At 34.7% G+C, this 15,860-nt stretch overlaps 2 protein-coding genes across 4 annotated transcripts; both read right to left on the reverse strand.

Annotated features, from left to right (window-relative positions):
* Positions 1-2,060: 2,060 nt before the first annotated feature.
* Positions 2,061-7,229, reverse strand: LOC100182788 (glycoprotein-N-acetylgalactosamine 3-beta-galactosyltransferase 1-like). Of its 2 annotated transcripts, none has more exons than XM_018813925.2 (7): positions 6,196-7,229; positions 5,680-5,747; positions 4,926-5,074; positions 3,897-4,054; positions 3,424-3,549; positions 2,649-2,871; positions 2,061-2,464 (listed from the first exon to the last, which is right to left on the reverse strand). In XM_018813925.2, exons 1-7 carry the CDS (start codon positions 6,288-6,290, stop codon positions 2,339-2,341), a joined length of 945 nt encoding a protein of 314 aa, XP_018669470.1. In that variant the 5' UTR covers positions 6,291-7,229; the 3' UTR covers positions 2,061-2,338. The 2 variants fall into 2 exon arrangements, with proteins under 2 accessions (XP_018669470.1, XP_026692630.1); XM_026836829.1 differs by having other exon boundaries at positions 4,926-5,080.
* Positions 7,230-7,327: 98 nt separating this feature from the next.
* LOC100186686 (pericentriolar material 1 protein) lies at positions 7,328-14,991 on the reverse strand. 2 transcript variants are annotated; one of them, XM_018814066.2, is made up of 10 exons: positions 13,066-14,991; positions 12,504-12,756; positions 11,986-12,066; positions 11,330-11,646; positions 10,623-10,740; positions 9,995-10,209; positions 9,500-9,650; positions 9,185-9,334; positions 8,772-8,936; positions 7,328-8,315 (listed from the first exon to the last, which is right to left on the reverse strand). In XM_018814066.2, exons 1-10 carry the CDS (start codon positions 14,953-14,955, stop codon positions 8,245-8,247), a joined length of 3,411 nt encoding a protein of 1,136 aa, XP_018669611.1. In that variant the 5' UTR covers positions 14,956-14,991; the 3' UTR covers positions 7,328-8,244. The 2 variants fall into 2 exon arrangements, with proteins under 2 accessions (XP_018669611.1, XP_002127807.1); XM_002127771.5 differs by having other exon boundaries at positions 8,772-8,939.
* Between the last annotated feature and the right edge of the window lie 869 nt (positions 14,992-15,860).

A 15,860-nucleotide genomic window follows, 5' to 3' on the forward strand; every position in this document is an offset into this window, starting at 1 on the left:
CATAAATACGGTCCCAACGGACATAATTATTATCACAACAGACGTAAATATGGTCCCAACGGACGTAATTATTATCCCAACGGACATAATTATTATCACAACAGACATAAATATGGCCCCAACAGACATAATTATTTCACAACCGACATAAATATGGTCCCAACAGACAAAAATATTATCCCAACAGACATAAATATGGTCCCAACAGACATAAATATGGTCCCAACAGACATAAATATGGTCCCAACAGACATAATTATTTCACAACAGACATAAATATGGCCCCAACAGACATCTCCAACAGACATAAATGGCAACATAAAGGCCCCAACAGACATAAATGTTATCCCAACGGACATAAATATGGCCCCAACAGACATAATTATTTCACAACAGACATAAATATGGCCCCAACAGACATCTCCAACAGACATAAATGGCAACATAAAGGCCCCAACGGACATAAATATTATCCCAACGGACATAAATATGGCCCCAACAGACATAAATATTATCACAACAGACATAAATATGGCCCCAACAGACATAATTATTTCACAACAGACATAAATATGGTCCCAACGGACGTAATTATTATCACAACAGACGTAATTATTATCCCAACGGACGTAATTATTATCACAACAGACATAAATATGGCCCCAACAGACATAATTATTTCACAACAGACATAAATATGGTCCCAACAGACATAAATATTATCCCAACGGACATAAATATGGCCCCAACAGACATAAATATTATCACAACAGACATAAATATGGCCCCAACAGACATAATTATTTCACAACAGACATAAATATGGTCCCAACGGACGTAATTATTATCCCAACGGACATAAATAGGGCCCCAACAGACATAAATATCATCCCAACGGACATAAATATTGTCCTTAAATGGTCCCAACAGAAATAATTATGGTCCCAACGGACATAATTTTTATCCCAACTGACATAAATATGACTCAAACAGACATAAATATCATGCCAACGGACATAAATATGACTCAAACAGACATAAATATCATGCCAACGGACATAAATATGGCGCCAACAGACATAAATATTATCCCAACAGACATAAATATGGTCCCAACAGACGTCCCCAACAGACATAATTGGCAACATAAAGGCCCCAACAGACATAAATAGCCCCAACAGACATAAATATTATCACAACAGACATAAATATGGCCCCAACGGACATAATTATTTCACAACAGACATAAATATGGTCCCAACGGACGTAATTATTATCACAACAGACATAAATACGGTCCCAACGGACGTAATTATTATCCCAACGGACATAATTATTATCACAACAGACATAAATATGGCCCCAACAGACATAATTATTTCACAACAGACATAAATATGGTCCCAACAGACATAAATATTATCCCAACAGACATAAATATTATCCCAACAGACATAAATATGGTCCCAACAGAAATAATTATTTCACAACAGACATAAATATGGCCCCAACAGACATTTTCAACAGACATAAATGGCAACATAAAGGCCCCAACAGACATAAATATTATCACAACAGACATAAATATGGCCCCAACAGACATAATTATTTCACAACAGACATAAATATGGTCCCAACAGACATAAATATTATCCCAACGGACATAAATATGGCCCCAACAGACATAAATATTATCACAACAGACATTAAATATGGCCCCAACAGACATAATTATTATCACAACAGACATAAATATGGCCCCAACAGACATAATTATTTCACAACAGACATAAATATGGTCCCAACGGACGTAATTATTATCCCAACGGACATAAATATCATCCCAACAGACATAAATATTGTCCTTAAATGGTCCCAACATGTAAAATTATGGTAACTATGATCACAACAAATCTAATTATGGCCTCGACAGTATGTTGGGATAATAATTATGTCTGTTGGGATATTTATGTCTGTTGTGAACCTAATTATGTCTGTTGTGACATATTTATGTCTGTTGGGGCCATATTTGTGTCTGTTAACAGATCAACACGAATACATTTTCTTCAATGTAGTCTTTTATTTACTATACCAACATATGTGGCAACAAAACACACATTACAATCCAAACAGTTATTCTGTGACACTCTTGTAAATAAGTGGTTATCTTATGTAGTTAAATAGCAACTACAAAGTTTGTGCTTCTAAATTCCACTTGGTGTTTGAACACTTCTTGACTCCGTGGCTCTTGAGCAACCTTTGTGGCTTCACTTGACACACCACGCATTCACACTTTGACACCAAGGACTTCTGTGGTATTTGTATCATTCATTTGTACTTAAACGTAACTTTGAGCTTTGACACCATACGCCTCCATACGGTATATAAAGTGATGTATTATGTGCATCATATCTGGTTGTACGTAATGAAACGAAATCATATGTTTAGAGCAACATCCGGGACCCTGAAGCAAAAAGACAAATTTAATATAAGAGATTTTTAATGTGATTATAAAAATAGATTTTAATTATTCCTCTTTCAGGCCTGCGATTCTAGTTTTTTTCCATTTATTTTATCCCAGTACAAAAAATCAAAATATTGTTAGAAATTCATTACTGAATAAAACACAGAGCAGTCTCTATACTTACAGAAGGGTTGGGGTGAGCTATGTACTTCCAATACCAGCTATCTTTTGGTATGTTTCCTGGTAAGATATGCAATGCAGGAGAGAAAGGAAAAAAGGTTTCCTTCTTCTCTGGATCTCTCGAATCCATGGTTTTTACCCCAATGTGTTGCATACATCGACCAATTTCTAAATCTTCATTAGAATCAAGGGGGATACATCTTTGTGTACGAGTTGCGCGATCAAATCTGAATTAATCTCTTTATTTTTTATAAATTACTGTGGTGGAAGATGGGACCCCTTTAGCACATATTATCCAAACATCCTGATTATGTTTTAAACAATTAACAACAGTCTATGGAAGTCCTGAGGATACAGTTTTAAAATTCTTTAAATGTTCTGTGTTTACTACCAAATGGGATAAAAAAATAAAATGAAAAGGGGTCCCATCTCCCCCATGCTACTATATATTCATATTTTCGTTTTTTTATTTTTTTTAAATTTTTATACAAATTTTATCTCTTCCGCCACGGTACAGAAGATTGGTATACAAAAACAAAAGGAAAGTGATAGCAGGCTTATGGAAAAAACAAAAGAACAAAACATATTATAACAAGTAGTTTAATCTAATAAACCATTAATTAAACACCAAGTTGTAAATTGTTGCATAAAATTTCAGAAGAATTAAAGGAGTTGTGAGCAAAAAAAGTTTCAAAGTCTTGCTGTACAATATCTAGTGTTCAAATGTTCCAGATGGTTCTGTTTTGATTTAAATAAGATATTTTTGTGTGGACACTTACCTACTTAGTGCAGCTTTACTCAATACATAACCAGCCCCCCCGCTCATGTAACCTTGTTTAACCATTGGTGTAAACTTACGACCAAAATACATGGGCAAGTATGGGTCGTGGTCCTTTAACAACAACCTGTAGATTACATTGGTTCAGAATCAACAGCTGTTAATTCTGCTACCAAAAAGAATGTAAATAATCATTCAGTGGCATATCTGGAATAAAAAAGTAGTCTATTTCGGACGTTTCGACAGCCATTCGGCAAGACTTCATTTTACATATGGTTGGCAATTCAGACAACCCATAAGAAACCACTATGTTGGAGCGAGTGTTATTGAGTGTCTAGCCCAACAATAGTGGCAGGGCCAAGCTTTGAACCTGTATCCTCTAGTCTATAAGCAAGTACCAACCGCTATGCGACATGGCTGAACATATACATTCCACCAGAACAAGATTTTTATAAAATATTTAAATTTTCTTACTTTAAATTTTCAATTATAACATAAGTATCATCATCAGCTTTGAGGAACCAATCCGCTTCATCTTTATGATGCGTCCAAATATACTGAAACGCAGCTGCTGTTTTATCATAAAGATGTTCCCTACCTTCCTTTACGCCTAACCCGATAGCTGGCAATTTCTGAAACACAAATATTTATTAACTTTTTTATAAAATACATTGCAAATAGATAACAAATAAAGTATATTACACGAAACATGCATAACTATTACTTGTACTGCACAATTTCAGAAATACAAATATTTGTTTAAAAGTACTCTGGAAATATTACTAAAATAAAGTATAGTAGAGTGTGGGAAGATGGGACACTTTTTCATTCTATTTTCTCATCTCATTTGCTAGTAAACAAGGAACTTTCAAAGAATTATAAAAACTGTATCCTCACAACTCCCATAGACCATTGTTAATTGTTTGAAGCATGTCAGGATATTTAGATATTATGTACCAAAGGTGTCCCCTCTTACTCCACAGAACTATACATGACATGAAGCATGCATGTTTATTACTAGTTTTTAGTTTAACCTTAAGTTATTTGTTGAAACAATGGTGTGCAAGCCAGTAGGTAAATCAAAAATATCAGAGGGACAAAACCAAATTATATTTTATATTGCTATTTTTTAAATTTAATTGGGGTTTCTGAACATTGATTGGTTTTCAAACAGGGGTGGCCCTTGCCTTTGATGGCAGTTACTGCACTCTAAAGAGTTCTCATGCGTCATTTATAGTCAGAAAAAGTTTAAGACGTGTGTTATTTGTAAATACATTATTGGCAAAAATGAAATCATGAGCGTATGAGCCTAAGAAATATTTAACTTTTTACAAACTTTGACACAAGTGAAGAATCCTCCAGTATGATACAGAATAGGCTGGTGGAAAATGTTAGAGGTTGCTAATTGGTAGTTAAGGGTTAGTGGTAAGGGTTAGTTATTGGTTTAGCAGTCAGATAACATAGGTGGGGATTCTTCACTAAACCCAAACTCTCCCCAAATACCTCGTTATCTTCCGAGCTCATGAACAATATTTTATCACATCTTCTCCCCCAAGTATCCCTCACATGCACAGCTTTCGTAAACAACGTCATCGGTGATGTCATCACCCAGCACAAGACACGAACATTGCTGATGTTTTTTGCTGTCGATTCTGCAGCTAAAAATAGAGACGAATCAATGAATGTAACAATTATAATTCTTGTGTAGTAGGACAACTACAGTCGTTATAACAAGGGTGTTCTATCCCATACGTATCGTGTAAGAGACTAAAACAGGGTATAATTATATTTATCTCTTCTAATACAGTAGTGAGGTTTATTAAACTTATACATAAATTTCAAACTGTGGCACGGACCTTTAGTACCCTGCCCGAACTGCATCATATATTTAGTGTATATTTATATATGGGGACTGTAACATAAAAAGAAGAAACCAATCTTTAATTTTATGTGTCTCTTATGGCGCAGTCTGTTTTAATCATCCTTAATAAAGTAACGATGCGTTTGAAGATTGAATCTAATGAAACAAACTAACACATAGGCTGTAAATTGTGGAACAGTTTGTTTAATTTAACTTGGTGAAGCAAAAATATATTTTTATTTACTTTGAACCTGACAAGCCACATATTGTACTGACATTGGTCATAAAAGGATTGTTGTATTATGGCAAAGTGATCTGGCTTCCAGTGGCATGAAAATGAAAACCATATCCCCACCTGCCCCACCCGTGTTAGAAATAAAACAAACATATAAATACCGCATGTTGTAGTTTCTGTTCTTGTTGACACGAAATTATATTGTGATACTTCTGGTGATCGAACTGGCCTAAAAACTCAAGTATCAAAAATCTTAAGCAATGAAAAGTTTCAATTTTCACCCTCTAGAATTAGCTATGCCAATCTTTTATTGGAGTTTAGCTATAATGTACCATATACCCGGTTCTATGATAATGTCCCACAAACCACAGGATCATAATTCGATGTTTCTCGATTAATTAATAAGTGTCATAGACAAATTTTATTAGTTAGGGGGAGGGCAAACCAATTTATATCGCTATTACAACAAGTTCCAAGCCTTTGCAATTTGTCTGGAGTAGTGATTAGTTAGGACTAGCATCTCGATGTAATGGGCTAATCTTGGCCTAAATCCTAGGACCCATGGCATGTCACGCTGCCGGGCCTCACCCATATAGAACAAACTATTAGTTAGAATGATCCCCAAGCTGGCTTCCTTGGATGCCCGCCACTACAAATAATACAAAAACTTCTCTTACCTTAAACTTGTATCACTGTATTTATGTAAAGTTACCGCAATCAACCCTCCTATTACAAGACCGCAGATAAATAACAGAAACTCGTTTCTTCGCATTTCATTTGTTCGCTAATCCCAACAATGCCTTTAACCCGAATGTATCAATTTACTCAGATCAGTTTTGCAATTTATAAATCATTAACTTAACAAACAAACTAGTTGTTTGCATTGCAAGTAAACTGCATACGAACAAACAATGATGATCAGAGTAATCATATCAAACACACAAGTAATCAAAGTTAATTTCCCAGAAATGATCGCTTCCAAATGCTGCAGTTTTCAATCAACTTCTTAGAACATCAAGAAGACCTGTCTTAAAACTAAAACTTTATATTCAGATTTAACTTACTTTATGTGCATTATAGGATACACAACCTTCAATTCAATATCTGCGTAATAATAAAACCTTGTGTATGTTACAGCATTACATAACTACTGATACAACATACCATTTGAAACAAATTTGATCGAATAGGTTTATCTCAGGGCAAATTGGAAGGAAATGAAGCATATGTTTAACTTATTGAAAATCTCACCACACATGAGAGGATGTAATATGATAGTTTTATATATTTTCAAATTCATTCTTATGCCACTCAATCAAAATACTGCAATAACATCTTTAAATAATGTGTTTTAAACAAAACAGATCCTTAGCTTTTGCTTTCAATGCAATCTACAAACCTTTTATAATGCAGCAACAGGCAGATGCGGGTTTTGTTAAATAAATTTGGTCCAAGATTTACTGATAAGTACGGTGCGGGCAATTCCAGGGTTGGCATGCCCACCTTACCACCCCAGGTTTGGCGCCTTTGTATATAGGTGTCCTATATCAAGGCTCAAATTAACTTTAAAAAGTGTTTAGTTGAATATACAAAGTATCTTTGATATATTTATGTGTTTCATGCGAGTAGAAGATTTTTTGTATGGTTGCAAGGTAACTTATAGCAACCATAGCTGAGATTTTATAATGCGATACACCAGGAAATTGAGATTTATATAAACTTAAACATTTTATAATACACCTGAATTTGAAATGAGAGCCATTATGACTTAATACTCAACTGTGTGAAACAAAATGGTCTTGTATTTATGAAATCACAATGTTGTATTTATTCATTAAAATCGTCAGCAAATTTGGATACAAAAATATAATTATCACAGTTTTGGGGTAAGCACCTCTGAAAAAATATTGAACTTTTTTTTACCACCAAATTCACCTGTTTATGAATATTTTAGTAGGAATACGAACGCTAAAAAACTTTAACTAAACTACAATTACAATGTTACTGTAAAATACATTCTACTTCAAAAGGTACAAATAGAACCGTTTAGGCAAATGAATAACAATTTAGCAAAACTTGTTTGAAGTTAAAGTATTTTTATGGCAACAACATGAACTGTTGGCTACAACTACAAATAAAACTAGGCAGTCACTCTTGCACACTTTATATGAATGCTGGAAATTAGTAAATCTATGTCCGGGTTAAAGCAGTGCTTCTTAATGGGTTGTAATGGTTAAACCTATGTTGCCATATGTTTACAAAACTTTTTATTGTTTTGTAAAATAACAGGTAAAATTTGTTTAACAATGTCATTTATACTGTTTCGAAATGGCAAATTGTAATTTGGTTGTTTGCCTACTACAGTGGTTCACATAACATGTTGACTGTTTTTCCAAAAAAACATTTTCAATTAGGGTGCCAGGGCTATTGTTTCATGCTTGATATTTAAGTTGCAAAAAAAAAATTAAAAAGCACTGGTTTAAAGAAAACTAAATACAAAAATTGAAGACAACATTAACAACTTACGCAATTAAGTATTACAACATATTTATGCATTATATAATGCAATGTTATCAATTTTAATAGGTCTGTACTTATGATGGCACTGTGGCGTATTGGAATGCAAATAGTGACAAGTTCTGGCTTAAAACATACTTGGCAACTTTAAAAACAGAACTCAACATGTTTGTACGTACAATTGGTTAGTATGGCAACTCATAGAAATCTTATTCTTCAACTTGTTTATCGTTTATCTCAGGTGTTTCAACATTTTCCTTTTCGTTGTCGGAAGTATATTCTGAAAATATATTTTATATTATAACTTGCATACGGTTAAATTTAATAAATATTTGGGCATGGTTGTCACAAGCATAAAGTTATATAGTAGGGTGGGAAAAGATGGGACACCTTATCATTCTATTCTCCCGTCCGATTTGGTAGTAAACAAAGAACATTCAAAGAATTATGAAACCATATCCTCACAACTCTCATAGACCGTTGTTAATTGTTTAAAACTTGATCAGGATATTGGGATTTTATGTGCTAAAGGTGTCCCATCTTCCCCCACCCTACTATAGTTAAAAAAATCAGAAACAACATCTGTCATGACTGCTAGAAATAAAAACTGTGAAATTATTTTTAAGAGCTGTTTTTTAAGGGGAATCAAAGCTGGTGATTTTAAATTGTTGTAATTTGTAATACTTGAACAACTGCTATCAATCATTAAAGCAAATGGTTTGGTTACAAATATTACCTTCTTCTTCTTTTTCCTCAAGTTCATCTTTTTCTTTCTCTTCTTCATTTGAAACTTCAACAAACTGAGTGGGGAGTGGTATGCTATCTTTATGTGAGAGTGTTGGGACATCACCTTGGGCCAAGTTTGAGACATTACCCTGATTGGAGCTTGCTAGAAAGCCAGCTTCTAAATTAAACGAATAAGGAATTAGTTAATCTACAAAGCTACAAATGCCGATGACTGTACGTGCATTATAATCTCCTAATATCATAACACACAATAAGCAAATAAAAGCAACGCTGTAAAAATGGGCCATGGAACATTTTACTGAACAAAACCAGACATTTCTAAACATAAATATTTCTAAACCTAACAGGATATGAAGAGATTTCTAACTTAAGTTTGCAACAATCATATTTATCATCACCCACCTTTCTGCATTGCAGCTTGTTGTATAGATGTTGATACCTCAGCTTCATTATATTCATATTCCTCCCCTGAACCCATCTCCTCATCCTCACCACTACCATAACTTGTAAGGGGTTTCGTTTCACTCACTGATAAGTCAACTACCACAGAATCTATAAGTGGATATTGTAAAGTTTATGGTTGGGTTTATTTCCACATCAGCACAACCACATGGTTACAATGAATGACCAACAAGGACGTACAGAATAATATTTTTTTCCCACACTTTAACAATAACACACTGGTAACCAACAACATATACATAAACCCCAACTTACCAGTGTTTCCAGCTACATTTTCATCAGCTACAGATTCCTCTTCACTCAGCGATGACAAATTATTTTCACTTGATTTTGTGGCATCACTTTTAACTGAATCTTTATCGGAATCATCACCAGAGTTGGATGAATCACTGCTGCTATCATCTATCTGCAGGGGTAGAATTATCATTATCATTAGATGAATGCTTATTTTTAAAATTTGAGAAAAAAGAGGTTTTGAGCAAATGGAAAAATTAAATAGCAGCTGCAGACCTCAATTAACCATGTGGGCACAGTTGCATCAGTTAAACCATTCGATCTTTGTAATCAGTGGCGCAGCCTGGGGGTCACGACCCCCCCTTTTAAACCAAAAAAAAAATTTTTTTGAACATTTTTTTATTAAACCTTTCCCCACCCCCTTATTTTTTCTGGCTGCGCCACTGAGTGTAAAACAGTAGCTTTACATTTAATAGCCAACTGCACAACACAAATCCACCCAACCCTCACAATCACCTCCTTCCTTGCTCCCTCATCCTCCTCTTTCCTCCTGCTCATCTCCTTCATCATGAGAGCGAATGCAAGCTCATTAAAGAGGACCTCGGACACATCAATCACAAGGTCCTCCCCTATTTGATCCAAAGATAATCCCAGATACTTCCCTGTGCAATCCAAGAGGATGGTCGTCAGTTGGATGCGGAATTGATCCGGAAGATTCTCCCATGTTAATCCTGATAAAGATGGTTGATGGTTAGTCATTACAACATAGAAAGAGGATTCTTCACGGGCACCCACTACTTAATCTTAATTGATGCAATAAAATAAACCCTGTAACTTAAAACTGGATAAGAATGATGTGAACAGTTTAAAGTTGATTTTTACTTTGCTCTTGTCAAAACTTGATAGCGATACTAAGATAACTTTTTATTTTAATAATAGATCACAATATAACTGTAAAAACCATTTTCAAACGTAATATTCGAAAATAATTCTTTTTTTTTTCAACAAAACAACCTTTAAAAGGTTTTACCGAGTAAAGGTGAACACTTCACAACGCCTATTTGCATTCCTCAACCCTTAAAAATATAAAATAAATGTTCTATATATATATTGTTTAAGTATGTCTAACAAAACAGCCACAAACCTTGAGAGGTAACACGTCCAAAGTATTCGACTTCAAACAAACCAACAATATAAGAACACAACTCCTTCATTTTATCCATTGTACAAATCTCTTCATTGTTTTTCATCATTGGGATTATCTATAAGAAAAATACCAGCTGTTCGGAAAGTCACTGTACACTTGCTTAATAACAGACATGTTTTAGTACACTTAAAGAATCCAGGAGGTAAATATGAATGACAATTATAAATAATGTTGAAAGTGACCTCCGTTAGCACCAATACAGGCTTGGACCTTTATTTTGTTCTAAATACTATAATTAGTAAATACAAAAAAATAAGAACAGTGCACGGTGGCTTTCTGAACACCGGTATATGATTTAAAGACAAATATCAAGTCATGTTGTTGAACATATAATTTTGTTTGTCACCAAACTTTAAAAAAAAATTCACAAAATTAAATTTGGGCAAATTCTTAACCAGTTAACAACTGCATTCTTTTATTAGTAACGTAAATAAGCAAAACTTTTATTTGGCAGTGGCTTAAATTGGACCACATGTCAGAATTCCACAGTGTAGTTTACACAGCCCCAATGTTGTAATAGGCTACCCATATTACAACTCATGCATAATTTATGCTACTACAATGTTACAAACACTTAAGTTGTTTAAAAGGTAAACTAGATTTATTTATTAACTTGTTTATCACACATGTTAATAACTTGATACCTTTGCCATTATTCCCTTAATACAGGTGTCGATTCGTTTCGCATCAATTTTGTTTAGTCTTTCCACCCGAGACACATAATCACGATTTCCAACGTTTGTATTTGTTGGTTCCTTCTCTTCTTGTTTCATTCTCTCCATCTCTCTAACCTTCTGCATGGCTTCATCCAGATAAACCACCGTGCTTCCAAGGTAGTCGGTTGCAAAAGGGTTTGTAGCGTCATCATCAATTGAGGGAATGGGGGTCGAAAGTTCGCTACCACTTGAAACATCGAGTGCGTAATCGTAACGTAACGTCGCCCCCGTTGTGGGCATGCTGGCTGCAAAAGAAAACGTTATTATTATACACATGCATTCATAAACCCCATGCTTTTTAAAATCTAGGGGAGGTAAGGACAGTTTTACAGAAAATTCCAAGGTTGGTCTGCCTATAATATAACCACACAAGACTCTTATGTTAGAGTACAATCTTGCTTAAATCTTGCTTTTAGTTTTCAAAAAATGTAGTAAATGTCTGATTTGATTACAAATAGCCAAATAGGTTTATACTTTCCCTTAAAAAATCTAGTAATTGCTGACAACCATGATCAAAAATATATATATATATATATTTTTTTTTTCTTTTACTGTTTTAATATTCCAAATAAGTTAAAACTTACGCCCGTTATTATCATCACTCTGAACCATACTTTCGCTTGGTGTGTTCTCAGAATAATTTCCAACTTCTTCGCATAAACCACCTGTTTATAAAGGGTGGAGGGAAATAACTTTACCACGTAATTTTTAAGAAAAAAATAATATAAAACTTGATTAGAAGTACAATAGGAACCCCTTTTGATTATTATTAGAAATACAATAGTATCAACTTTAATCTTATCAAAATAAATAAATTTAGGCAAGGCTAATAGGCTCTAATATAATAACTGGACAATGTTGGTTACAAAACCTTCAGTAATAGTATACATGGTAGCAATAGCAGTGAAAAATGGATTATTATGGCAGATGTTTTTAGATCTAGTTAATAATATGCCAATGTGGCTAGCTTAATACAGATAAAATTCACATTTGAAGTTCTCATACAACAGTATAACATATATTTGATGTTTGCACAAAGTTTTACTATGGGGACCATGAGATTGTTGAGACAATATGAAATAGGGAGTTGAAGTTTATATACCTGTCTTTCTGATGCTTTTCCTTGCTCTTGGAGACTCAGTAAGATATCCACTTACAATGTCACGTACAACATACAAGCAGTGTTGTCGCAAGTAATCACTGTTAAGTTGCTGCAACTCACGGAATAATTCGATCAGGAAATGCGGCCGACACTCATTTTGTGAAATAAGTGCAGCAGCTTCGGAATATATTGTATCGCGCAGTCCTTCAAATAAAGGGTTGCTTGCAGATTCATTGCCAAGATTTTCAACCGTCTGAAAGAAAAATAATTTGCCTAAAAATAAGATACGATTTCAGTGTTAGATTGATTTTTTATTTAATTTTAGTGCCATCTGCAAGGAAGGCATGCCATGTAACGTGGGATTTAGGCCAATTAATCCATCACTACAGTTGGTTTAACATATAAACAATAACAATGTGCGGTGTGAATATACGAACTATACATAAAAATAGAGTAACCACCTGTGAGATAAATGCAAATCTAAACTTGAAGTAATATACAATATGTATTACACACTACAGCAATAAACATGTTGTGAAATCGTGTACACAGTTTTACTAACCTCAGTTTTAACTTTTTTATTGTTGTTGTTCATCTCTGGTTGTTTTTCTTTCACAATCGCATTCGGAAGTTTTGACGATCGATTTAAATTAACCTTCCTCTCCACAGTAGCTTGTGGGCTAGCTTGCTGTTTATTTGCTCTTGGGGAAAACTGCTGAAGATTGGTTGGCTTTTGGTAATACATGGGTGACCTTGTCATGCTTCGAGCACTATACCTCATTGGGTTTGTCTCTTCATAATGGCCAGTATTCCAACCAAATGATCTCGACAACCCATATATAAGATCTACATTGGGATGATCACTTTGCATCTTATTAAGCTTCTGCTGAAGGACAGTGATGTTTTTCTGGCAAGCAAATATCTGGGCTGAGCAGTTATCCAACTGGTAGATAATAAAGTCTGGCGATATTCCATAAGAGACAGAATTCCCATCAAAACCATTTCGAACACTTATTGTGTTTTGCAGAAGGCCAGATAGTGATCGTTGATCATCCATCAAAATCTTCAGCATCTTTGTATTTCTTTCCAATGCATCCCATAATTCAAATGCCACATTCTCCCATGGTTCATCTGCATGTTCATCTACACCAAATTGTTTATAACTCTCATCAAGAAATGATTCGTACGCTTCATACTCGTTGGATGTTTCAAACTGGGTTTGTGTCCCTTGGTTGCTTCTTTCCATCCACTGCTGCGAGAAGTCACACACCTGTCTATCATCTTGAACAGAAAAACTTTGATTTTCCATCTCCGACACAGAACTTGCAGAACTAGAACCCCAGGTTGCCGTAGTTTTCTGTGTCGTGCCGTCCAAACTTGAGGATCTCAAATTATCAATTAAGTTCCTTATGTTTGTTTCATTAAGACTCATCGGTGGTCGGATATCGCTTGTAACATCTTCCTTTGGTTCTTCTTCTTCCTTTATTGATTCAGCCACGTTATACTCTGATCCTTGGCTTTCTTTAATTAAAGCTTCGAGCTCTGCCCGACGCTGGGACAGCTCCTGTAGAAGCAACTGCTGTCTCTTCATCTCCCAGTTCAAAGCAGAAGCTGATTCATTAACTTCTTGTTCAACCTCTTCACGTGGACTCACTTTGACCGGAGTAATTTGCGAAACATTTGCATTACCTACATCATGGCGTTCAATGTAATATTGAGACTTTGATGGCGTGCTGCTGCGTGACGTCTGTGTAACCCCTTCACCATAACCAATACTTCTTTCTAAATCTTGTTTCTTTCCAATAACTTTAACAATAGGCAATGGTGAGGCCAAAGCAGGGTTTTGATAAAATCTTTCTTCTGAATATTCAGTGTTTTGAATTAGATCTCGCTGAGACTGTTTCTTCGCATCACTGTGGTCAGACTTTTGCATTTCTTCTTCCAACGAAGCATTTAAATGTTCCATTTGGTCAATATCCCTCAGTAAATTACGAACAACAGAATTCAATTCATCCAACTTCTCATTTACTGGTCGAGAACAATCATTGAAACTTTCGCCCAATTCCACTATCTTCTGTCCACTTTTATCATGGGAGCTCACCACATCTGCATCACCAGCTTCTTGCACAACTTTAATCAAATCTTGCAGCTTAGTTATTTTACTCTTCGCAGCTTGAAGTCTGCTTAACTTCTCTTTCAACTCATTCTCAGCGGCATAATCTAACTCAGAATATTGTTGTTGAGCTTTTAATAGTTGTCTCTGCCTCTCCTGCAAAGCACGAAGCTCATGCTGTTGTTCCATCATCTTCTGTATAAGTTCCTGCTTCTTACGATTTTCCTGTAACACTTGAAACATTTCCAATTCTTCTTCTCCACCGATAGGATACATCTTGTCACCAAAAGACAATCCTTGATGATAAGAATGATCGTTCAATGCACCAGCATTTGCCATTTTTATGAAGGTAATTATAAAGCAACAAATATTACTTCATCTGTTCAATAATAATTAATTTATAAGTTTAACCAGTCTGCAGAATATGGCCGTTCCTTTTATTTATTATTTTATTACAGATTTTGTTCACCGTTTAATTAATTAGCGTTCGTGGTAAAACTTTTTGTGTGCAGCATAATTAAAATTTTGTAAACAAATCGTGCATGTACGATGTACCTGCCATACTCTGCACACTGGACAAAACACAAAGGCCACACCGTATTACTTAATGCGACTGGGATTATATTAAGAAGTTTTGGTCCAGAAACTAATTCCGATATTCAGTTTGGAATTTTCGCAGTTCAAAAATGCAACACAAAACTAGCAGTCGGTTAAAATGAGAAAATTCCCGTAAAAATACATACACTGCTAGTTCAGATAGGGTACTTAAAACCTAGCCACTATATCATTTTTAACTTAAAACTGCCAATATACTTTGTTTACCTCGTCGTACTTTTGTTGTTTATAGCGGTTTAACGTTCGCGCTTTTACAAAAATATTGACAGTTGATTTACAGTGTTGCCCAACTATTTCCCAATGGTTAAAGCAACTAGATTTCTATATCAGACATTTTATTATTTTACATACATGTAAATTTAAAGTTACTTATCAAATAATATGACGCAAAGTTGCTGCTACAATACCATCCTTTTTACGAGCTAACGTATTTTTAAATAATGCTGGAAACACTGCAATAATCTGTTGCGCCACCGTCTGGTAAACATAAACCAAACTATACAACCAGAAGATGCTACATTTAAATATTTATATGCTAAACAACACACCTTATTATTTTATTGCTCAAAGCAAAGAACTTTGTTCTGCTTAAACGCATGTGCACATTTTCAAAGAAACCACAACCATAA

The sequence above is a fragment of the Ciona intestinalis genome, chromosome 11, assembly GCF_000224145.3.
Source record: "Ciona intestinalis chromosome 11, KH, whole genome shotgun sequence".
NCBI classification, from domain to species: domain Eukaryota; kingdom Metazoa; phylum Chordata; class Ascidiacea; order Phlebobranchia; family Cionidae; genus Ciona; species Ciona intestinalis.